The sequence below is a fragment of the Myotis brandtii genome, unplaced genomic scaffold (assembly GCF_000412655.1).
Source record: "Myotis brandtii unplaced genomic scaffold, ASM41265v1 scaffold200, whole genome shotgun sequence".
NCBI lineage: Eukaryota > Metazoa > Chordata > Mammalia > Chiroptera > Vespertilionidae > Myotis > Myotis brandtii.
The window spans coordinates 2,107,695-2,132,484 of NW_005357453.1; the positions used below are offsets into that span (position 1 = coordinate 2,107,695).

General features: G+C 37.8%; 1 protein-coding gene across 1 annotated transcript in view; it reads right to left on the minus strand.

Moving 5' to 3' along the window:
* Positions 1–15,930, minus strand: part of MBD2 (methyl-CpG binding domain protein 2) — a 33,335-nt gene extending 17,405 nt beyond the window's left edge. Inside the window, exons 1-2 of the mRNA XM_005865267.2 lie at positions 15,755–15,930; positions 6,264–6,401 (exon numbers count right to left, since the gene is read on the minus strand). Coding sequence (XP_005865329.1) covers positions 6,264–6,401; positions 15,755–15,820 — 204 coding nt within the window. The 5' untranslated portion in view covers positions 15,821–15,930. The remainder of the gene's footprint in view (positions 1–6,263; positions 6,402–15,754) is intronic.
* Positions 15,931–24,790: the final 8,860 nt, after the last annotated feature.

Below are 24,790 nucleotides of genomic sequence, written 5' to 3' on the forward strand. Positions count from 1 at the left end.
TTTTATATATAGATAGATAGATAGATAGATAGATAGATAGATAGATAGATATGGAGTTTAAATTTCTATGGGGAAAAGTAAATGTATAGATTGCGTTCAAATCTTGTTAAGAAAGCTTAATTTTGCAAATCTGAATTGCAAAATTTAGCACAAATGCTTTAGTCTGTTCAACTTCACAACTACTCAAATAAATGCAAATTTAAAATGAAATTACCAAAAAGAAAAAGTATTGTAATATTCAGTGCCACAGAAGGAAAGCTGAAACCGAATGAACAAGACTTTTCAATAGACTTTTAATTTGGGTATAACCAAATTAAAAGGTTTCAAAAATCATTAATAGTCAACTAATTATATTTTTGAAAATTTAGCCAAGGAAACACTGTACAACATAGGAAGGAACTTATATGTATACATAAGGATACTCATTAGAGTACTACCTATAATAGTGAAAAATTGGAAATAATATGGAAATGGTTAAGTAAATCATGTTAGCACAACACACAGTTGTTAGAACAATGCATGCAAATTATATAAAGCCTGGATAAAATGTATATAATGTAATAGTAGGTAAAAATTTTTAAAGTATGCATATATTTATGATGTTTTCAAAAGAAGCATTAAAATCTTGAAAGACTATAAAATGCTAAAATTCTATTGTAATCCCATATAATAAAGAGCTAATATGCTAATTAGACCAGACAGCAGAACAACCTTCCAAAATGACCAGTGGGCAGGGGGCGGGACTGCAGGGGCTGAGCCCCTTGCACAAATTTCATGCATTGGGCCTCTAGTTATATTATAAAAAAAGGAATTATGAGTATTTTTCTTTTGTTTATCTCTTCCAAATTTCTTTCTCTTAAAAGTAAAGCAAATAATATTTTAGAACTTTTTGTAAAGATTGCTATTTAAGGAAACCCTTGACAACATTCTCAGCTCCCACTACTTCCCATGAAAACCCTGATCTCTAACCAACTTGTCTCCTCATCCCTTGCTCATCTACACTAATAAAAGAGAAACATGCAAATTGACTGTGACTTCATGACATCCACCAAGCCAATCAGGAGTGAGTATGCAAATCAACCCAACAAAGATGGTGGGTTAATTTGCATACTCAGGCATCGCCCCAGCTGCTCCGGGCCTCTGGGCAGCATGGGAAGGCAGAAAGGCGGCTCTGGCCAGAGCGAAGGCGGTGCCGGCAGCCAGGGGAAGGAAGGCCCTTTCTTGCACAAATCTTCATGCATCGGGCCTCTAGTTCCCATATAACAGCTTTCAGCACACTACTTTCCCTAACTGGAATGTCCTCTCCCTCCCATTTGCTTTTCTAAATCCCATTCAATCTGTACAGTTCAGCATATTCCCACATCTTTCCTAAAGATTTCTCCAAACCTCCTAGCTATAGTACCCTCACCCTCTTGAACACCTATAGCACTGCCTATCCTATTTATTTGACCCTTTCTACAGGACAGCTTTCCAACATCACCCAGAATCATGCTTTTAAGTAGCACAGAACATGCCATCTGTTCCTCTGCACCCCTATGTTCACTGCAACATTATTCACAAAAGCCAAAACATGGAAATAACCTATGTGTGCATCAACAAATGAATAGATACAGAAAACGTGAGCTATACACACACACACACACACACACACACACACACACACACACACGATTATCAGTCATAAAAAAAAGAAGAAGAAGAAGAAGAAGAAGGAAATCCTGCCATTGCAACAACATGGATGAACCTTGAGGGCATTTTGCTGAGTGAAGGAAGTCAATCCTGTATGATCTCACTTACATGTGGAATCTAAAAAAAGCTAAGCTCATAGAAACAGAGAGTATATTGGTGACTGTCAGGGGATAGGGGGTGGGGGAAGTGGGGAGATGTTGGCCAAAGGGTACTTTCAGTTATAAGATGAATACATTCCAGCTACCTAATGTACAGCATGGTGACTACAATGATCAAAACTGTATTGTGTACTTGAAAGTTGCTGAGAGAGATCTTCAATGTTCTCATCACCACCACACGACAAAACAATGGTAATTAGCCCAGCCAGCGTGGCTCAGTGGTTGAGCATCAACCTATGAACCAGGAGGTCACAGTTCAATTCCCAGTCAGAGCACATGCCTCTGTTGCAGGCTCGATGTAGGAGGCGGCCAATCAATGATTCTCTCTCATCACTGATGTTTCTCTCTCCTTCTCCCTTCCTCTCTGAAATCAATAAAAATATACTTTTAAATGGTAATTATGTGGGTGATGAATGTGTTAACTAATGTTATTGTGGTAATCATTTTGCAATGGATATGTGTATCAAATCATGTTGTACACCTTAAACTTACACAATGTTATATGTCAATTATATCTCAATAAAGCTGGGGAAAAAATCATCCTAAAAAAGGCAGACTTCTGGAAAAAAGAAAAGTTTCATATACTTTGAAAGAAAAATTAACAAACAAAATAAAAGAAAAAATCTAGGATCAAATGGAAGATTTAAATCTACTTCACTGATTTAAATATTTACTTTTTGGTAAAAAAGTGACTATTCTGTAAGAAATGTAATTAATATTAAAAGACTATCAAAAACACCCAAAGCTATCAGTACCCTATAATCTAATAATTAAAAGGAAGAATGGCTTAAAGATGAAATTTCTTTGATTTGAGGATAAAAGAGAATAATAGCATGAGACCAGAAAGTATCAAAGATGACGGCATCAAAGAAATAAGGAAGAAACAGAAGTGTGAGTTTTTCAGATAGTGAAAGAAGAAAGCTAGGAAAGACACCTTTAACAGCAAAATCACAATTCAGTTAGATTTAAAAGACTTTGGCGTGTTTTACATATTGGGCCAAACAAGGACATCTCGATGGCCTGTCTATTTGGGGTAACAGTCTTAGAGCTGAGAGAGTTCCCTCCACCCCACTCCAGATTTCTTTTTACACTAATGAAAAGACAAGCGCACTCATTAAATATGATGATAGTATATATAAAACCCTCTGGCTAGTTACCCTACCATAACCAGGTTTTACAAATCCCATCTCTACCTTATATTTTAATTGTAGGCAGAAATTTCTGCTGAATTCTGTTTAATGCACATTTGGTTACATACCTTAATTTGTACTTTTAAAGCTAAAGCATTTCCAGGACTCAATGCATTAGAAATTCATAATTTATGTATTTTAGAGAATTCAAATTAGACTGCCAGACCTAGCCATAGGATGTCTGTTACATCAGACAGAGTTATTAACTTCTATGATTGCATCACATCTAAATTAAGCACTTCAAACCTATTCAAGGTAGAGCCTCAATTAGGACACAAAAATCTAATCCTAGTTCTAGGTCTGAAATTCAACTTTAAAATTATAATACCACTAGCTCGAATATCTTATTAAGAGACCATGATATGGTTAAAGAATAAAAACATTTATATCTATAGAAACCTCAAAAATAGAAACCTCATTGTCTAATTTAGTTACTCTATGACCAAAATAACTTCTCCAAGTGGAATATTTGGTAATTTATATTACCAATCTAGTTCAATGAAGCTATACAAAAGGTAGCAAAATTGGAAGAATCATTTTTACCTATGTATTTTTTTTACTATCTCCTCAATAATAACATGATTAGCAGTCATCTGCCATATGTATGTTAAAACACAATTAAAATCAACAGTTTTCCTTTACTAAAAAAACTTGAGTCTTGCCGTAACCGGTTTGGCTCAGTGGATAGAGCATCGGCCTGCGGACTGAAAGGTCCCGGGTTCGATTCCGGTCAAGGGCATGTACCTTGGTTGCGGGCACATCTCCAGTAGGGAGTGTGCAGGAGGCAGCTGATCGATGTTTCTCTCTCATCGATGTTTCTAACTCTCTATCTCTCTCCCTTCCTCTCTGTAAAAAATCAATAAAATATATTTTTTAAAAATAAATAAATAAATAAATAAATAAACTTGAGTCTAAACTGGAATAGTCAGAATCACAAAGCATAATTTTAAAAACATTAACACAAAAGTTGTCTCTCTACTATTTTGTCAGATTTGCACAATGCACAATCCAACATTTTGAAATCCCATTAGTGAAATAGTAGTTAAATATTATCTCAATTCTTATGTTGAAGATAAAGAAGGGAAAAGACAACTAATGTCTTAGAATAATCAAAAATATCCAGCCAAAATTATCAGGTGACATGAGGATAAAGTAAAAAAGCAGTCCAAACTCTTAGAAAAGTAACTTCCCAAAGAATTTTAACCCTCCCTGTCTATGCAAGCTACAAGGTAGATAAACCCTGAAAAGATCTGGTTAAAATGACATGCTTTTTTGGGGAAGGGGGGGTTTGGGAGGTAGGATTTGGTTTGTGTTTTTTTTACATTCTTTTCATTTGAGAATAATCTCATAAACCTTAATAAAAGAAGGTAAACTTGAAACTACTCAATACACCAATAAAGAGCAACTGATCTGGTTACTTCAACTTCAAAAATCTAGGTCACCAATATCTCTATAGCCAGATGAACACTCAGCAAATATATTTACTCGTTTTTTAAATCTGATGAACTTAGGTGCAGAAAACAATTAAATTACTGTTAAAATGACCATAATTTGTTACTCAATTGGTCTTTAACAAAAATATTTGGGTTTGTAGATTATACTAAGGATGATTTGGCAAAGAAAAGATGAGAATAAAATCTACTAAATACAATCTGTCCTCAATAAGACAACGCAGATTTCCAACATGGGACTAATATTTTAGTTATTCCACTTTATCTTTTGGGCTTTTTAAAGCAAACTGCTTAGCAAATTACATACTTTCAAATTTTTCAACAAAAATCTTCACAAGAAAACAATTTTAATATCACCAAAACGCCAAAGGACAAGATGTTCAAGACTTTGGAGAGTATGTAAGAAAGAATACAAGCACAGGGAATGGCTTTATCAAGGTGGGCAAAGTTCAGAATGGCAGAGTCCTTGCCTGTTGTAATGAAAACACTAACCCTACCAGTCGGGTAACTACCTCGGGGCACAGTAGTAAAACAGAAGGGAAAAGCCTGGTACAAAAAGTTGAACGGCCCAGAGAAAACCTAAGTGGTGACAAGAGCCTACAGGCACATGCAGGTACGCATCTTTTATATTGGATGTGATACACTTACATGGCCCCTGTTGAATCTCTTGGGGACCAACAGTAAAGCAAGTTTAGAACTTCAAATCTTGAGACATCTATAGCAAGATGCTGATCCAATGTGGCTCCAAATATCTTCTGTTTTCCTGGCTCACCTGAAGAGGAAAAAACACTACAGAGGATGTGGGAACTGAATTTCTTTATGTAGTTTCTCCTAGAGCAACTGTCTGAAAGTTTTGGCCCAATCCTTTATCAAGCCTGGAGATGAGACACTTGAGGGACTAGCGAAAAACAAAATTCAAACGAAAAAGTGGAGCGAGACATCTAAAAGGGGAATATGAGAGCACAAGATAATGGTGTAGGTCAATACAGTGTTTCTCATCCTAAGTGCGAGGAGGCAGAGAAAGGAGAGAAAAAAAATGCACAGAAGTTTCTCCCTCCATTTCCTCACCCTAATTGCTACTAAAAATTCACAAAGTACCTGAACTTTTTTTTTAACCATCATTAGGGAATGAATAAGCAAGATAACTTGGAAAGTTTAAGCATTTAGTGAAGACTCCCTCCCCTGGCTATGTGCATTATAAGCAGCAGGGAGGCCTTTCAGATAACACTTTTTCCTAAGAAAAGATTCTGGTGGAATACAGCTTGAGGCAATAAAGAAAGAGACTAATACATCCAATTTATACAAAAGTGGAAGTCACAGGACAATTCACCATATTTACAAAGTTTGTTTTTCAAAAGGGGAGGGATAGCTTTCATGTAGTAAGAAATCAGAACAAAAAGTAGTTTCCAAATAAAAGATTTTTAGACTAAACACAAACTGCATCCTTCATCCCCTTAGGAAATACTATCCCTAGAAAGATAATCTTTAAAAAACTAAGATGAGCAGAATCAAGTCTGATGTACATTACCACACAAAGCATAAAAATGTAGTCTATAATATTAGATTCATTTGGAATTAACTTATTTTTTTCTTAGAACATTATACCTAAATATTGAATTATTCATTCTTCTCCAGCATTCGTGTAATTGCCTAGGACATAAAACAATTTTCTTTCCAAATATATTCCATTTTAACCAGAATTTACTTAAACTATATCTGCTAAAAATACCGGAATTTTCTGAAAACTGAAATTGGAGAACTAATTAGATCCTTACCTGACGTGGCTGTTCATTCATTCGTTGTGGGTCTGATTTCACTTTATTATTAGGATGATTGGTGACTTTGGTTACTGGTTGTTTGAAAATTGATGCTGTTTGTCTAATTGGCAATGTTGTATTTAAGTCTGGTTTACCCTGTAGATATAAGCATGTTTTCATTAAAAAATGTTATACATAAATATAATTACGTAGATGAATTCTTATTAATCCAATATCCACTACTTTAAATCCGATTATTCCAAACTTCTCAAAATCAGTATTTTAAATACTCTAAAGTACATTTTTAGTACTTTATTATGTAAGACATACAGGGTGGGGCAAAATTAGCTTTACAGTTGTTCATATGGAAAATAATGCAATAAATACAAGAATAAACTTCATGTTTCCTGTACTTACAACTATAAACCTACTTTTGCTCCACCCTGTATTTTTTTCATAATAAAAACTTTATACTTTTAAATGTAAAAAATTTCTCTCTATAAAATTCATAATTAATTTGATTATGTTTAAAGTTGGGTTATACAAAAGGAAGGGGAGCTTTCAGAACAATAACCAGGACAGTGGTCATTTCTATGTTCTGAGAATGGAAGAAAATGATGGCATACTAGTACTTGGCCATTAAAATACAAACAACCTGGTCAGCTTTTAGGAGGCCAGGCTCTCATAAAACCACATAAATTAACCTTCCCCTTTTACAGAAAGGTAATTAGAAATGGAAGTTCTAATTCCAGCAAACAGAACTCAATTTAGAAAAATGCGTTCTATTGAAGTCAAAATGAAGCACAGAATCGCCATTAAGTTCATTTGCAATACTTTAAGGGGTGGTGGGGTGGGCTGGCCAGGGGAAGTGAGAAAGAAAAAGAACAAAATGTGATAATGGCAAAAAACATAAAAGGTCATATATATCTAAAAACAACACACATCTGCTATTTTTTAATATAGAAATATACTTGGTAAATGATAGGATAGTCAATGAACTTTTATCTTTACACTAGTGATCCATGTAAAAATTATAATCTCAACTTTCAAACTCCAAAATAGTGCTTCTTAAACTTGAGCTTCCGTCAGAACCACCCAGGGGGTTTATTGAAACACAGACCACTGGGACTCAATCCCAGAGATTCGACTCAGTAGGTCTGAGGTGGGCCTGGGAACTGCATTTCTACTAAAAGACTGCAAATTGGTAGCAGACAAACTGAGTTTAACCCATAGTCGTGTTCTGCTCCATTTTGGGGGTCTTTGATAAATTAAGCTGACAGCTACAAATCTGGAGACCACATGAAATCCAGAATTCAAGCTTCTCTTAAAAACTCAGAGATCTAGAAATACTGGACTTGATTTAGCCACAATGGGCCACGATTAACTAGCGATGGCTGCCCACTTGAGGTGTCAAGGGTCCTTGCAGAATTTCTCAACAACTCCCTTTGTGTTACCTGTCTGAGCCCTGTGGGGATGGAGTTTGTGACCTCTGCTTAAATGATGTCTAGAAAAATAAGCATCACAATAAATTAATCTGACAATTATTACAGTATTATTTGGACCCACTATTTACATGAGTCTCCACTTCCTCCCCCACCGCAACCCTCAAACACACACTCCTCTGTATGCACTGGGCATGTTCATTATTCCTTTATCTCACTCATTTTTTTCTCACTGCATGTGCTTACCTTTATGAGCTATATTCATCTTAAATAACACTAACAATATTATTTCTCAGGTATTTAGCTTTCTTATCTTTTTGAATTAAAAAAAAACTTTTATTTAGAACTGTACAAACCTAGCCAATAGGCTGCAAAATAACCACTTATGTCATTTTTAAAAGTGTGAGACCCGGGAATGTGTATTTTTAAAAGCTTTCCTGGTAGTAATTCTGTGACATCTCTGATTCATGACAGCATCCTGAGGCCCTTAGTGAAGCCACCACATCTATAAAACAATCAATATTCAATCCTAAAGGAGCTCCACACATAAATGCTTATGGAGAACTTTTCCTGTCACTAATTAGTTATAATTAGTATATATCACTAAACAATACCTTTGGTTTTGTAATTGTTCTTTAATAAAAAAAATATGTTCTGCTCATATTAGAACAAAGATGGCATCAGGAGACACAACAGTATACCTCAATTGTTTGTATGAGCAAACAAGGTCAAGCCAGTAGGATTCTCATTGTTACAAAGGATGACTGGAGGCAGCAAAGACTACCCCAAACTACGAATTCTGAATCCACAGACTGGAAGGAAGCATGCAACGTAAAACTATTGGTGCTACAATAGTAAGACTGATCTTTTTTTATTTTTTTGTTAACTTATGTTTTTTGATTCTATAAATAAAAATTAGAAAAGCTGTCTAAAAATATTCAAAATATACAATTGACTTCTATTATCTAACATTGAGACAGACAATTCACTCCCAGTGGTGTAAGAGATTACTCAAGAGTGTGCTGTTACTTTCCTCTTGATCTTTTGTTTTTTATTAGTTTTTCTCCTTTTAATTGGCCTCCAAAGCTCTGAAGAAAGAATTTTTTACTAATTAATTTTGTATTCCAAAACAGTATCATGTAATCTGAAAAGCTGGACTAACTGGTTTTCTCAGAAACTGTCACAAAAACAGTACATTTTATTACCACTCTCCCCTCAGAACTGCCAGTCACTTTTAATTCATGCCCAGTTTTGTGTCTGAATTTTGAGAACTACCAATCTGCTATAAACTCAGGAGCTATAAAGCAAACACTTTTTTGTGGGTGGGTGTGTGTGTGCGCGCGCATGCGCGCGCTCTTTTTTGTTAATTCTCATCTGAGGATATTTTTTTCATTGATTTTTAGAGAGACTGGAAGGGAGGGAGAGGGGGGAGAGAGAGAGAGAGACTGATGTGAGAGAAACACATCAATTGGTTGCCTCCCCCTTGGCACCAGTCAGGCCACAGATCAAACTTGCAATCCAAGTACATGCTCTTGACCCTGGGGATGGGGAGTGGGGTGCACTCTAACCACTGAGAAACATGTCCAGGGCAACACTTTTTTTGATAGGACAAAGATTAAAACTATTCATACATATATTTGAAATCTTCCCTTTCAATATAAGAAAAAAAAGTTCCTTAAATTATAAAATTAAACTGGCAAAAACACACTTTAATGTTACAACTAAAAGTTTCTAACCTATAAAAAATTTTCTCAGTATACTGACTAGCCCTCAAATCAAAGTTTAATGTATTTTACAATAATGTGCATACTAGGCTGGAAGTATTCAAATAACTCAAATAATTTTGAGGATCTATTCTAGGTGCCAAGAATATAATTTTTTTAAATCTTTTACTTCATCTCTTTCTAAGAAATATCTTGAGGTGGCTCTTTTACACTCAGAAAGAACAAATATGTAAACATTAATTTTTAAAAATAGAAAATCAAGGACAAGGAGTAAAATTTCCTTTTGAAAAGGTTAATAGTAATTGACACTAGAGCTGAGCATCAAATAGGGATGTGTGTTTTCTGGGGCCTGGGTGAAAAAAGATTAAATTATATAGATATCATGGTTAGGAAGGAGGAAGTATACCAATTAATGAAGAAAACAAAAGCTGCCGAAACCGGTTTGGCTCAGTGGATAAAGCGTCGGCCTGCAGACTGAAAGGTCCCAGGTTCGATTCCGGTCAAGGGCATGTACCTGGGTTGCGGGCACATCCCCAGTGGGAGATGTGCAGGAGGCAGCTGATCGATGTTTCTCTCTCATCGATGTTTCTAACTCTCTATCTCTCTCCCTTCCTCTCTGTTAAAAATCAATAAAATATATTTTAAAAAAAGAAAAGAAAACAAAAGCTGTCCTGATATTAAATCTAGAAAAAAATTACAGGCACTTGACATCACAACAAATATTAAGCAGATTTCAAATGCTTTTTCTTTTCTCAATGACCTTCCATAAAAAACAAGAAAAGAACACTTAAAGGACAACACAGTGAAGGTGATTCTGAAAGGGACCACACCGGTGTGCAGCCTTTCAGTTCCCTAGATAAAGGCTAGAAAACAGGATAACCGAAGATGGGTGAAGAGTGCATGTCATAAACCAGTGGTTTTCAAACATTTTATTTGCATTCCTAACCCCTAAAACTGTTTTGAAAATACATATACACCACCTACATTTTAAAGTTGACATCAAGAATATTTCATATTTTAATGGAAATAGTTTCAAAGGATCCACTTACTGGAGTATTTAAACACTGACACTTTAATAAACTGCTACATCACTTTAAAATATATCCAGCAGTATCTAAATATTTCCACCATCAACCATTTATTTATACATGAACAAGCTGAAGTTATATATTTTATTTCCCTCCTTTTTCTCTTTGAATAATTCCATTCCCAGTGTTATTTCCTATTTTAAATTTGAAACACTTTAATTGATCATTTATCTCATAAAATTATTTTTTTTAACTTTCTGTGACCATAGAGCTCTTAATGATAAAAATAACTAAATCTATTCTGGTTTATTACAATTATTTGTATATTACTGGCCAAAAATGATAAATTACATTTTAACAAATAATTATTAAACATAAGAGGTGAAAAATCAAATAAATATATTAAGAAGTTATTTTAAAATAACTTCATGGCCTTGAATATTATTAATTGCTAAAATGGGTCAAGAGTTAGTGTCAATTCTATTTATATTCTTTTTTTAATGTACCACCAAGAATCCTTGTTCACATAAATGAGTAAATAGAATGACTTTTCTCCTGTCACTCAATTCTTTTGAACTTCTTTTGAGTTACAGGACAAAATGTGCACCATCAAAAATTGTAATAATCGTCCTTTACACTAAGTCCTCTGTAAATGTTGTTGCAAAGAATTGTGCGAGCAAAAAGACTTCACTGTTGTCAAGTCATTCGTTTTTCCATACCAACACCAATATTTCAAATTGTCCCCTTATTGGAGACAATTTGGTACCTTGGTAGTGTTGCGAATAAGTGAGAAGTGTACATGTGCCCTTCAGTAAAACTGAAGGTTGACTACGAAAGGGGAACTGGGCAAAAAGGACCCTGTACCTCTCTCAGGTTCATGCTCAGATCAACTGGAGCATACATATGTGAAAGTTCAGGACACAGAAACAACTAGAAACCCAGCCATATGGTGATACCAGGGAAAGCCTTCACACAGCATAGCTGGAACAGCAGGGGCTTACACGGTATATTCTAAATACCACATTTCTCAGCCTGTCTTTAAATAAAGCTACTGTATAACAGTTCCGAATTGTGTATATTCTATCTACATATGTTATCTTTAAAATTCATGCAAATTTTGTACTTTTTAAAAAATTAGCCATGATTGTTTTAATGTAAAAATGTTGCTCTACCTACCCAAATGTTCTAATGAAACTTATACACCCAAGTAGCATTTTAATTCTCTGGCTCTGCATATACTACATGCCCTCAAGAGATATTCATGCCACAATCTGAGAAACAGACTATTCTCCTAAGGTCACTTTCCTCATCTGTAAATGAGGATTAACAACAACTATCTGTAAGATTCTCATAAAGATCAAATGAGGTAACACATGTAGTATAATGCTGCTGCTGCTAAGGCAGCTTTCATTCAGTCAGTCACTGAACAAATACTGAGTGCCTACTATCTGTCAGGCACTTACTGCATGCAGGGTATACAGTCATTAACCAGTTAACTGTTACGGTATTTTGAATTTAATTTAAAAAGGTCCGCCGCTTGAGTCTACAGACACTTATGGCGTACAAATGGTTAACAAAACATCAAAATCCCTGCCTCAGAACTTACATTCTAGGGGTAGAAGGAAGACAACAATTAACAGGGTGGGTTTATCATTTATAGTCACATTGGACATAAATTCTAAGAAAGCAGCAGCTTTTTCTACCAGTGCCCCGAATGTCTCAAGCCAGAATTGTAGCCGGCATCAAGTCCTTCTTCCTCCACTCACCAGGTACTTATATGTGCTAATTCTCTTGAGTCTCACACCTTTCCATGCCTCCTGCTATAGCATTCATTCAAGACATCCCTTTCCTAGACTACATCAGCCCAAACTGCTTTCTCTACTTCAGTTTCCCCTTTTCCTAACCCGTTCTCCATATTGCACCTATTCTATAGAATCCAATACCCAACCAGATGCCCACCATCGCAGCAGCTCACTTGTTTCTCAAACTACAGATGCTGTCCCCATGATATATTAACTCTCTACAAGAATTTATTTTTAGTATTTTGTTGAAGATACTCAAAACAAGCACCTGCTAGATCTTTTGGTTGACTACCTAGGACACAGCGATACAGAATGCAAAGCTGTGTGAATTATAATCACAACTGCATATTACCATACACCGAGATAGTTTGAGAAATGAATGACAGAGTTATACAATGAATTCCATTCAAGAGAAGATGATGCTCTTTATTTCAAAATGTATCAAATTGGTGTGAATAGAGAAATGTAGTGAAAGAACTGAGTCTTTCCAAGGTATTAGTAAAACTGACAAGCCCAGGTAAAAAAATAACTTGTTCCATGCCATATAAATATTGTAAGGAATTTGTAAAATACATCATATGTTATATTGCTAGGGAGTTTGAATTTTATTAGTTTGTAGCTTTAATTGATAAACATTTTGATGTTAAGAGCCAGAAACACATGGAATCGAGTTTAGTGTTTACACACCTGAAACATTAAAATAAAAGGAATTTATAGCAACAAAACCAAACTTCTTAAACACATCTTACACTAAGAATCACTATACTCTTCTTTATCCAATCCTAGTGTTCTCCAATTAAATTTTTAAAGAAACAGACCATCTTTTTAAGAAACAAACTTCTTCTTAAAATGTTGAGACTATCTCTGAAACCTTGAAACATCTCCTCTTTGAAAAACGAAAGCTTGCATAAATGCCAAAATGACATGTAGCTTTCAAAGCAAAGTTTCTGTTTTTCTTATGTACCTATTGAGGATTGAGAACTGTGCTGTCCAATATGGTAGCCACTAGAAATATGTGGCTATTTAAACTTTAATTAATTACATAAAATCAAAAGTCCAGTTAGTCAGTCACACTAGCCACATTTCAAACATTCAATAGCCACATGTGGCAGGTGGGTACAACATTCCCATCAGCACAAAAACTACTTTTGCAGAGCGTTGCTCTGAGAAAGCCGCTCAAGACTTCAAATATCAACTTGATGTTGATGATTTCTAAATCTTTTCTAGTCTTTTTCCCTTAAACTAATAGAATATCTTCAGAAACCAATGACAATGAAAGGCATTTCCAAAAAAAATGTACAGTACATTAATTTATTCAATAAACATTTATGACCACTATGAACTTCTGAAATGAGGTAGATATTTAATCAAATAAACATGAAGCAAACATGTATTAAGTACCTACCGTGTGCTAGGTTTTGGACAACACATACAGAATCAACAAAAAGAAGACATGGTCCCTGCCCTCATGGAGCTCACAGTGTACTGACACGGACAAACAACCACAAACACAACAGCAAAGCACCAGGGAGGCACAATGAAGAAGGGGCTGTTCTGCTTGGAGAGCGCAGGGCAGGCTTCACAGAGGTGAGACAATGGAGCTGGGCCACGATGAGGATGAGGAGGAGGAGGAGCTTGCCAGGTAGAGGGGGAGGGGGGCGCATTCCAAGCAGAGGACACAGCACATGAGCAAGCAGAATCTTGAAAGCACATGCCACGGTGCAGGAGGAGCAGTCCGCACGGCTAGAGCACAAAGGAGCACACAAACTAAAGAGACGAATTAGGTTTTGGTTTTTAGTGAATCATAACTATCGGGAAGTTTATCTTCACATTACACTTAGGGTAGCTTAACCATGATTCTGGTAACAACAAGGTAGTCTGAAAGCGGTCCACTCCTTCCATAAATATGTGAGCCCCTTCAATAGATACCAGCACTGTGGTTAGAGTTTTTAGAGGCTGTTTTAGTATATTTAAGAAGCAAAATAAACCTAGAATAAAGGTTTCTTTAAGCTGAACTCACACAGCTTTGCCTACACACTGCTCAAGGTCCCAACTTTTACTAACATGAGCTCCCTCTACTCCTATCACTCTCTCATACCTTAACACCTTCTTAACTATCAAACCACAGTCACACCATTTCAACCCCCCCTCCCACCCTGCCTCTCTAAACAAGGTACCTGCCAATGTCCCATGGGAACCTGTGCAAGGTAACCAAGGCTACAGACGAGGGAACACTGCAGTCTAACCTCCATAACAGCTTTTGGAATTAAACTATTGTAAACAAACTAGGAAGCTGATTTCTGAATAAAGAGATATGAAACAGAGACCCCATACCTTTTAGGAAAAGTGAAAGAAGAAGAGGAAAACAGCTTGGGCAGAAAGTTTCCTGCACTGGCTACCAGGCAGCACTGCTCACTGAGGTAGCTTAGTGCTTGGAAAGGTGCACGGGGGGCAGGAAAGGAACTAACATGGGTCAAATACTTGGGGAGATGTTTTCATATAAATTCCTCTTCACCCCTCACAATGCTAACTAAGGGAAGGACTCTACTACCTGACTGAGAAAGCTGAGGCCATCACAGGGTAAGGAAGTTGCCCGGGTCTGTGTGAGCTCGTAAGTGGCAGAGCCAGGGCATCAATCCACGGGCCTGGATCTGAAGCCCTTGCCCTGGACCACACCACCTCGGGGCTCCCAAGTGCGTGCAGGGCTACGTCAGTCACATCCCTAGGAAGAAAAGCCCTTCCTTTCCCTTCACTATTTTCAGTCCGTGTGAGACAATGGTGGTGGCAACACACATACACACATATCTATGGAATTTACAGGAAGAAATTTTAAGAAAAAATGGTTATAAGATTAGTTGCCCTTGGGAGGGGTGGGGTTAAAGGTGCTTTTGTAAAGCTATTGGGTGCATTAATACAACTAAATTAGCATTATAATTCAAATGCTACTTGTTTAAATTCCTATACTACAAACCATCAACTAAACCTAAAAATAAGAGCTAATGGGAAAATCTCTAATCACTGTATTAGGATGAGAACATTCTTGAAAGTCATTATCCTCAACAAGTCAAAATAAAAACTCCCCTTTCTCAAACCATAATCCTGAAAATGAATAGGTAACTATAAACTATATGGTAAGAATACATGCCACATTAAAATGCTGCCTCTTTTTGGCAACAGGAACAATTTTAAGGGGGCGGGGGGGGGGGGGGGGGCTGGTCCGGAGAATCATCGACAAAGAAATATTTTATAAATAGTCCCAACATGCGAAAAGTGTGATGTATGCTGGCCTAGAGAGATACTGAAATGTGTTTTCAACTGTGTACAATTTACATAGGCTCCTCCTCTGGAAGGACTGCACTACCAGAAAATTAATCAGATTTATAAGTCAAAATGCTTAGCAGGAGGGGAAAAAACAAAAAACTGGACATACAATTAAAATCTCAGTGTTATATTTTAAAGTTGTTTAGAGAGCTCTTGAAATAGAATACAGATGTCATAAGTAAGTTAACCAACCTTATTCTGATTGAGAGGATCATTCCGCAGTCTCTGTTTGTTCTTCTGTAATTTACTAGGCATCATCTTTCCAGTTCTGAAGTCAAAACTGCTGAGGTCAACAGTATTTCCCAGGTACCTTGCCAACTGAGGTTTGCTTCTGAACTTCTTACCACTCGGACTAGAAGGAAGATAATGTTAATTGTACAAAATAAAGCAACATTTACCCTACACTCTACATAAAACTTTTTTCATACTGTCCTTCCTGGTCCCAACTGTTACATCACAACTGAACATGTTAAATGTGAGTGTCAGAGGAACTCAGTAACTTCACCATAAAGAGATCATGTGCCATCTAATGTAACACTTCGCTAGGTCCACCACCTGTAGTAGCAGGTGTTACTACAGGTCACCCCAATGGGCACTCACTCAGCAACCAGTGACAGAATCCCAACACAATCGCTTGCACAGCACAACGTGCACCCTGCAACTGTCTTCAATCTCACAAACTGTTTTCCAAACTGACTTTTGAAATGCTACTTTTTTATAAACACTACAGACACAACGTCAGCAGTAATCAGAAAGAACTTCAGAACAAACTCTTCTGAAATCAACACCCTTGTTAAAAACACACATACACAGCCGTAGCCGGTTTGGCTCAGTGGATAGAGCGTCGGCCTGCGGACCAAAGGGTCCTGGGTTCCATTCCGGCCTGGGCCCTGGTTGGGGTTTGTGCAGGAGGCAACCAATCAATGTGTTTCTCTCACATCGATGTTTCTCTCTGTCTTTCCCTCTCTCTTCCCTCTGCCTAAAAATCAATGGAAAACATCCTCGGGCAAGAATTAACAAAAACAACAACAAAGACACACACACACACACACACACACACACACACACACACACAAAACTTAGAACCCATATATCTTTGGGCTACCAATTTGAACTCATTTACAATAGGAAAAAAAAATTTTAATTTTGACAATATTTAATGCTCCCTAAAGTAGCTACTGAAAGGAAAACTGTTGGGGGGTTGCCAATGTGTTTACACAATGCTGACATTAGTTTTGTTAGCCAAAGCCCTACTGTAAAGAAGGGCTCTCCGTTTCTCTCCCTCCCTTCCACGCTCTCTAAAAACCAATGGAAAAAACATCCCCGGGAGAGGATTAACAACAAAAAAAGAAATATTGTCAAAGCTGGAAAATCACAAAAGTGCTAGAATTACAGAGAAGGCTAAACTGATATGTTCTAAAAAATGTTTTCTCTGTGTGGCGTTGCCCCAAAGTCTTATCTAAATCTTCTGACCAAATGTGCTAGAATAAACTATTAAAATCAGTGGGACAAATAACCAGAAGGGAATTGTGAGAATTCTAGAATACCTCTCACCAAAGACAACATGTTATATTTAGAACTTAACCTTGTACCAACTGACTACTATAGAAGAAAAATAATTCAACAGGAAGTCAAAAGAGAAAAGGCTGGAAAACTAAGCAATAAAATATTCCCCTGGAACAGCAAAACTTCTCTCTGGGTCAAATCCAAACCAACACACCCCTCTTTGTCACAAACTCTGGTATTCTGCCGCCACCAACTTCAAGACAATGGAAGATCAGATCAACAATCTTTTTTCACAATCACATGACGTAAGCATTCCTGAAACACAATTCAATGTATAGAATTCTGCCTACAGATGAAAATAACAACCAGAAGTAACAGAATAGAACAAAGCAGACAACAAGAACAGCAGAGGAAAGGACGTTAAGATTATGTATAAGCAAGCCTCAACTCCCATTCTAACCAGATTTCAAAATATGCTCAGTATCGTAAAATAAAATAGCCTGTAACCCTCAATGTTGTCCAAAACTTGAATCATCCCTGACCACCACAAACTTCCACCCCTCATCTTCTTGTACTGCCCTGGGTTGCAGCATCACTGCCCACCTAGCTAGAAGGTAATCACAATGTCCCATCCCTCAGCCACACATCCAGTGTCAAGCTCTAAATGTTCAGACTCCTCAATGCTGACAATACAGCTTCACCTCCTTAATAACACACCAAAACCCTTCAATCTGTTTAAGATGGGTTTTTTTCCTAGACCCTTTTCCCACCAGCCCTGGGTACCCTGAATTCCAAACTCAAAGTCATGAAAATATGCATGTCTTTCCAGATGAAAGGATGAGCATAAGCAATGCCTGTCATAAAACTATTAAATCCTCCAAGCCCAACTACTATGTCATCTCCTCTATAATGCTGTTTGTGATTCTCCAATCCTAATTAGAAATATTCTGCTATCCTTGCCATTATACTTCTTTATATCAAAACAACCAGAAATTACAATGCCACCTTTTAAAACCCTCAAACACAATTTATACAGGCTTGCACAAAACAAAGTAACTTCCTGAAAGCAAAAAACTTGTATCAGTTGAACAGTAGAAAAATATGGTTTTCATTTGCAGACACACTGAAATGGCCAATTCTATGCTTATTTAAAAGTTATATTGCATGGAATTTAAAAAATTAAACTGGAAAATATTTTCGTGATTAATCTAGTCCACATAAGAAATGAAATATTACCTAAAGACCCAAATTAATTTGAAAAGTTGGTAAAGATTTCTCTATTATGTCACATATATAACTACAATTAATTTTAATTAAGTTAAAATAGCCATATAGTCCTTAAAATTAGATATACCAATTACTGGTAAAAAAGATTTTGGCAGTCTGGTGGTGTGACTCAGTAGTTGAGCATCAATCTATGAGTCAAGAGTCACAGTTTGATTCCCAGTCAGGGAACGTACCGAGGTTGTGGGCTCAATCCCCAGAAGGGGGCGTGCAGGAGGCAGCCCACCAATGATTCTCTTTCATCACTGATGTTTCTATCTCTCTCTCCCTCTCCCTTCCTCTCTGAAGTCAATAAAAATATTTTTAAAAGATTTTGATAAATTATTTAGCATACTTCAGAAGCAAAAAAAAAAACCTCTCCAAAAAAATAAAATGAAAATTTTCAATCAGATATCTCTCTAATAAGATCTCATCTATATTAATAAAAGAATAATATGCTAATTAGACAAGATAGACCAATGTCCTTCTGGACAAAGCCGTGGCGGCTGCGAGGGCCAGCAGTGGCAGTGTCTTCCCCTGATTGGCCCCATCGCCTTCCGCAGAGGGAGGCCAGACTGCAGCTTAGGCCCACTCCCCCCAGGGAATGGGCCTAAGCTGTCAGTAGGACATCCCCTAAAGGCTCCCGGACTACCCCCCACCCCCCGCACAAATTTTCGTGCTCTGGGCCTCTAGGAAATGCAATAAAAAGCTGAGTTCCAGAGTGTATTTTCTTTTCACAGACTAATGTTTCAAATGATGAAAATGTTAAGGTAACAACTTCTACCAAAAAAAAATAAGCACTGTTATTCTTAGGATATGGCTTAGAGACAACTAGAATGTCATTTCTTAAAGAAGCAATTGACTAATTTCACAAATTAGTAGTTCCTGTAGTTCCTTATGTAACAGGTGAAATGCCAGTTACCTGCTATGTAGTAGTATCTACATACGAGAGCCTCACTATAACATTCCTCTACAGAACAAAACTCATCAGAGATCTCCCAGTTGTAGATACTTCTCTCCCAAAGTAAGGAAATCTAAATACTTAAGGACGCCATTAAGCATCCAGTTGCTGGGAGAAGCCAATTCACCCTCTCCAGGAGCATCTCTGCTGGACATGGACCCTGAGCCCAGCCCCCGTCCTACTGGTGTTTCCAGCACCTGCTCTGGCTCCTGCAAGTGCGAGCGATGCAAATGCACCACCTGCAAGAAAAGCTGCTGCCCCTGCTGCCCCGGCAGAGTGCTAGAAGGGTGCAAGGACCCTGTGCAAAGGTGGAGAGGGGCACAGCTGAGGCTCAGACGTGCAGCTGCCTGCCAAGGAGATGAGGACCTGCCCTGTGTGAAACACGTGTAAATGCTGCTGGGGGCCAGTGGCACCTCTCCCTGCAGGAAGGCGTGGCTGTGTATCCTCCACCCCTGCTAGCTGCTGGCAAGCAACAATAAATCTATGACTGATGAATGGCATTAAAAAAAAAAGAAAACCTCAGTTAAGAGGCTATATTCATGAAAAGTGATGGTGCAGTCTATGATCTAGGTGAGCAATTTAGTATGGCTTCAAATAGTTCCTATGTGTAGTGATTTTAAAAATCAACAGAAGTATGCATTGTAAGAAAGGACTGACATACGCTACAGATAAACTAAATGAGTAAGGAAGGAAAATGGTGGAAATCAAGTTTTAACTATTAGCATATCAAAAGAAAGTAGAAATATCAACTAGTATTCAGTCAGATCTAATCCATCCCAAGTCCCTACCCCGTCATAAAGATGGACGTCTATGAAGCATCTATATTGAATAGCTACAGGTACTGTCATACACACTATTGCCTTCAGAATCGTGGTACAGGCATTTGCTTCTCCGTAACTGCTATCGCTTGTGCTTGGCGCTTTAAGTCAGCTTGGCTGTCCCAGTGGATTTTAAGACCAGGGACCTTCTACTGCAGAAGATGAAGACAATCATAGAAAAGACGAGGCCCCAAGAGAATAGTTATGCAGGAATTCTGCCCATCACATATAGACCATCTGCACAGTAGCAACATGACCCTGGAAGTGGCTGAGAAAGTAAATGCTAGATGAACACACAAAAATGATATGTCATTTAAGTTCTGGTCGCACCCAGAGTGACAAAGTTATCACGTGCCTGCACTCTAAGATGGCTGCTGTGGGTCCCAGTCTCAAGCACACCAGGACTTAATGCACCTAAGAGCATCAAAATGTAACTTAGGGAAATTACTTTTTTTTTAAAGCTCTAGTAGACTAGTGAACAATATTAGTCATTTTCAGTTTTCTCTGTCCAGAGTGACTACTTCTAATCCCAGTAATGAAATACTAATATTTTCACTTTCGACCACAAAGAACATTCCCTACCAACTACCCCATAGATATGCCAATCCTGAACCAACTTGTGATCTCGCCTTTAACTTCTACCCACTAAGTGCCCTGAAGAAAATAATCTAGTGAAAATCAATGAGTTGTATTTTTCCAGTTCATATAAGAACATTTCATCACTTGAACGGTCTTTGCTTGCTTTCATTTTGACTAAACTGTTTAAACCAAACTCCATCTTAGAGGTTTCTAAATACAGAGTAAAAGAAAATTTTTTTTTATTTGGCATGTGGCTTTTAAATTAAAAAAAAAAAACACGCTAATTGAGATACCAGTGATACTTAAATAATGGTCACCTCACTTTAATGGTATTCACATTCTGTCACCCTATAAATTCACCTGTAATCATAATTATCTTTAGTTATCTGGGCTAGACAACTCTAACATGCTGTGAAAGTCTAGGACAGTGGTTCTCAACCTGTGGGTCGCGACCCCTTTGGCGGTCGAACGACCCTTTCACAGGGGTCGCCTAAGACCATCCTGCATATCAGATATTTACATTACGAATTCATAACAGTAGTAACATTACAGTTATGAAATAGCAACGAAAATCATTTTATGGTTGGGTCACAACATGAGGAACTGTATTTAAAGGGCCAGAAGGTTGAGAACCACTGGTCTAGGATATACTAGTTGCCCCTTACGAAGGCCCGCTGTTTGCATGTGGAACTGCACTTTGAAAACACTCCTCGAGTAGAACAGAACACATTTTTGCATGTTACTTTGGTATGAATAATCATATTTAGTCAAACCATTACGAGGATACCAGAGGTCTGAGCAAACACAAATATCGTCAAAGGAATTTATAACGGGGTGAACTGTGAGGGATGGCAACAATCTGAGTGGAATAGGATGAACTGGACGATGAGGGGCAAGTAGCACTGTGGGTGGCAGATGGTTACCTGTGAGACTAAAGATAAAGAGCATGCTCAGAGGTGCCCTACTCTCCAACAATACCAGGGAGCACTTAGTGGGGAATAGAAATCTCCACACTGAAAATGCTGTAAACTGCACTGGAAAAGTTTAAGAATAAGGAAATATCAACTTTCTATCTTTTTCTGTCTCCTTAAATGTTAAAGCTTACCTGTTACTTACAAGAATAAGTATTGAAAAAAAGAGATTTCTCTAACATTAAATAACTATTGTCTTCAGAAATCAAATTTTAGCTAAGAGTAAACATCTGCAATTAAAGTTATCTTTTTGGACTTAGGTACTGTGATACTGCAATTTATAAGAAATACAATGGTTATTTCATATGCATGTGGTTTTCATCCTTCCCTGACTCACAGCTCCCAAATCCCTTGAATTCCCTAAGTGATAAAAGCAACAATGGTGTCTCTTGTTTTGTTGAGGTGACTTCTGGATCCTTCAAGGATGGTGCCTGGTTGCCAACAGGAGCAACCATGTCAGAGAATAGGAACTTTCAGTCCCACCTCTTGACATGAGGAGGGGAGAGGGACTGCAGGTTGAATCAATTGCCAATGACCAATGACTTAGTTATGTCTGGGTCATGAGCCTTCATAAACATCTAGCTCCTCAGCCTTTTCTGGGAGAATTCCACGTTGGGGCATCAGAAAGCTTCCACATGCCCCAAGCTCCAAGACAGAAGCTCTTTCCTTCAGGACCTCCCCTGTGTATCTTCTCATCTAGTTACTGATTTGCATCCTTTAATATCCTTTGTAATACATCAGTGATCTAGTGAATGAATGGGTTTGCCTCAGTTCTGTGAGCCGTTCTAGCAAATTAATAGAGAACCTCTGATTTATAGATGGTCAGAAGTTCAGGTAACAACCTGGGCTTGTGCCTGGCATCTGAAGTGGAAGGCAGCTTGGTGGGACTGAGCCCCTAACCTGCGGGATCTATCCCCAGGTACACAGTGTCAGAATTGAGTTGAATTCTTGAACACCCTGCTGGGGTCTGAGACTTGCTTGTTGGTGTGGGGAAGCTGCCACATGCACATAAGAATTAGGTCTGAGAACCCTTTTCAGATACAAAACATATAATCAGAAAACCAATTAATTCAAAGAATAATACCACTGCTTTAAAACTACATGACATACATGCAGAAAAATCTACAGGTCAGTTCTCCACTCCCTCAACCTTTAAATGTAGACCTTGCCTAAAATGAACCATCCTGAGCCCTCCTTTATAGTTTGTTCCTGGTAGCTTTTATCTACTCTTATCTTACTTATTATCTTTCATCTCTAACCAGTTAGTACATCCAGTTCCTCCATAATCACCTTTGAATCCATCCTTCCTTTCCACTGCCACTGCCTAAGTTATTTATCACTAGAAGCCCGGTGCACAAAATTCGTACACTGGAGAGGTGGGGGTCGGGGAAGCTGTGTCCCTCAGCCCGGCCTGCACCCTCTCGCAGCCGGGACCCCTTGCTCCTTACCGCCTGCCTGCAGCAGAGGCAGGAGAGGCTCCCGCCACCACAGCTGCACTCACCAGCCATGAGCCTGGCTTCTGGCCGAGCGGCACTCCCCCTATGGTGCACTAACCACCAGGGGGAAGTTCCTGCGTTGAGCATCTGCCCCCTGGTGGTCAGTGCGCATCACAGTGACCGGTTGTTCCACCAGTTGTTCTGCTGTTTGGTCGATTTGCATATTAGGGTTTTATTATTATTTATCATGGTCTAAATCACCATGGTAGGCTGATTTTCTATTTGCTAAGTCTCGTTGCATTCTAAATTCTCTAGATTGCTCTTCCTAGAACACTACTATGATCTATCAGATGAAGCCCACAATGGACTTCAACTCATTAGCAAAAGGGAGCCAAATACCTGCATTTGAGATCCTTTTCCATCTAGCCTTCTCCTAACCTTTCAACCCTACTTTCCACTCCTCTTACCCAGTGACCTCTTCTCTAACCACATTGGTTTACTCACTCTATCCTGAACCGGCTGAATGGTTTCCCTCTTCAGCCCTTTGTGAACCATGTATTTCACCTGGACCATAATGCATGACTTTACCGCAAACTCCCAAGAGACCAGAAATACCAATCCACCCGTACCTCTTCCATAAGCCTTAACGAAACCATACAGCTTACTCGCTGTATCAGGCAAATAATTATGAATTGCCTGTTGGCATCTCTTATATCCTAGTTTCAAAATACTGAGTTCTGTATGGTTATAAAACTTCCACAAGTTTAAATCTTATCTTCACAAATAGCATACTAAAGTCATTATTTATGAATGAAATGATGTCAAATTTTCTTCAAAATAATGCAGACTGAGTCAAAAGTAGCAGATTGAGGCATGGATGAAATAAGATGGGCAACCTTTGTACTTGGTGATTCCCTCTTTTACATATATGTTTGAAATTTCCTATAATGTTTAAAATATAAATATTAAAGTATGCAAGCTGAATATTTCCTCTGAAAACTGGAAAGTTCTTTTTAAAAATATGAAGTTTGGGCAAGTAATTTGAGCATTAAATAATTTCTTTAGCCCTGGCCGGTTAGCTTGGTTGGTTGGAGCATCATCCCCTTACACCAAGATGGGGTCGGTCAGGACACATGCAAGAATCAACCAATGAGTGCAAGGATGGGTGGAGCAACAAGTCAATGTCTGTCTGTCTGTCTCTCTCTGTCCCTTCCTCTCTCTCTCTCTCTCTCTCTCTCTCTAAAATCAATAAAATTTTTTAAATAGAATTTCTTTAGCAGTGGGGGGGGGGGCGGAGGAGGGGGAAGGAGGACTAGGAGGGAGAACTATTTTTTTAAGTATCAATAAGGAAAAAATTGTTTATAATTTGGGTACTAATAAAATGTAAGAGCATTCCATTTTTTCCTTTAACATAAATGTTTAAGGAATCACCATACAATTTTAAACAGTAGTAAAAGACCTTAAGTATAATTCAAATTGTACCAATCATTCTCATTCCTTAAACTAGCATTTACGTAACAAAAACGACATACAAACAGTGTGTTAGTGGTAGCAAGTTCTATTATCGCCATATCACAGAAAAAAAAAACACACAAAAAGCCAGGTTGAGCCATTAAAAAAAAATACTTTTTTTTTTTAATCTTCCTTGTTCAGAAGTACACTCACTTTCTGAACAAAGAGAAAAGAAAAACACT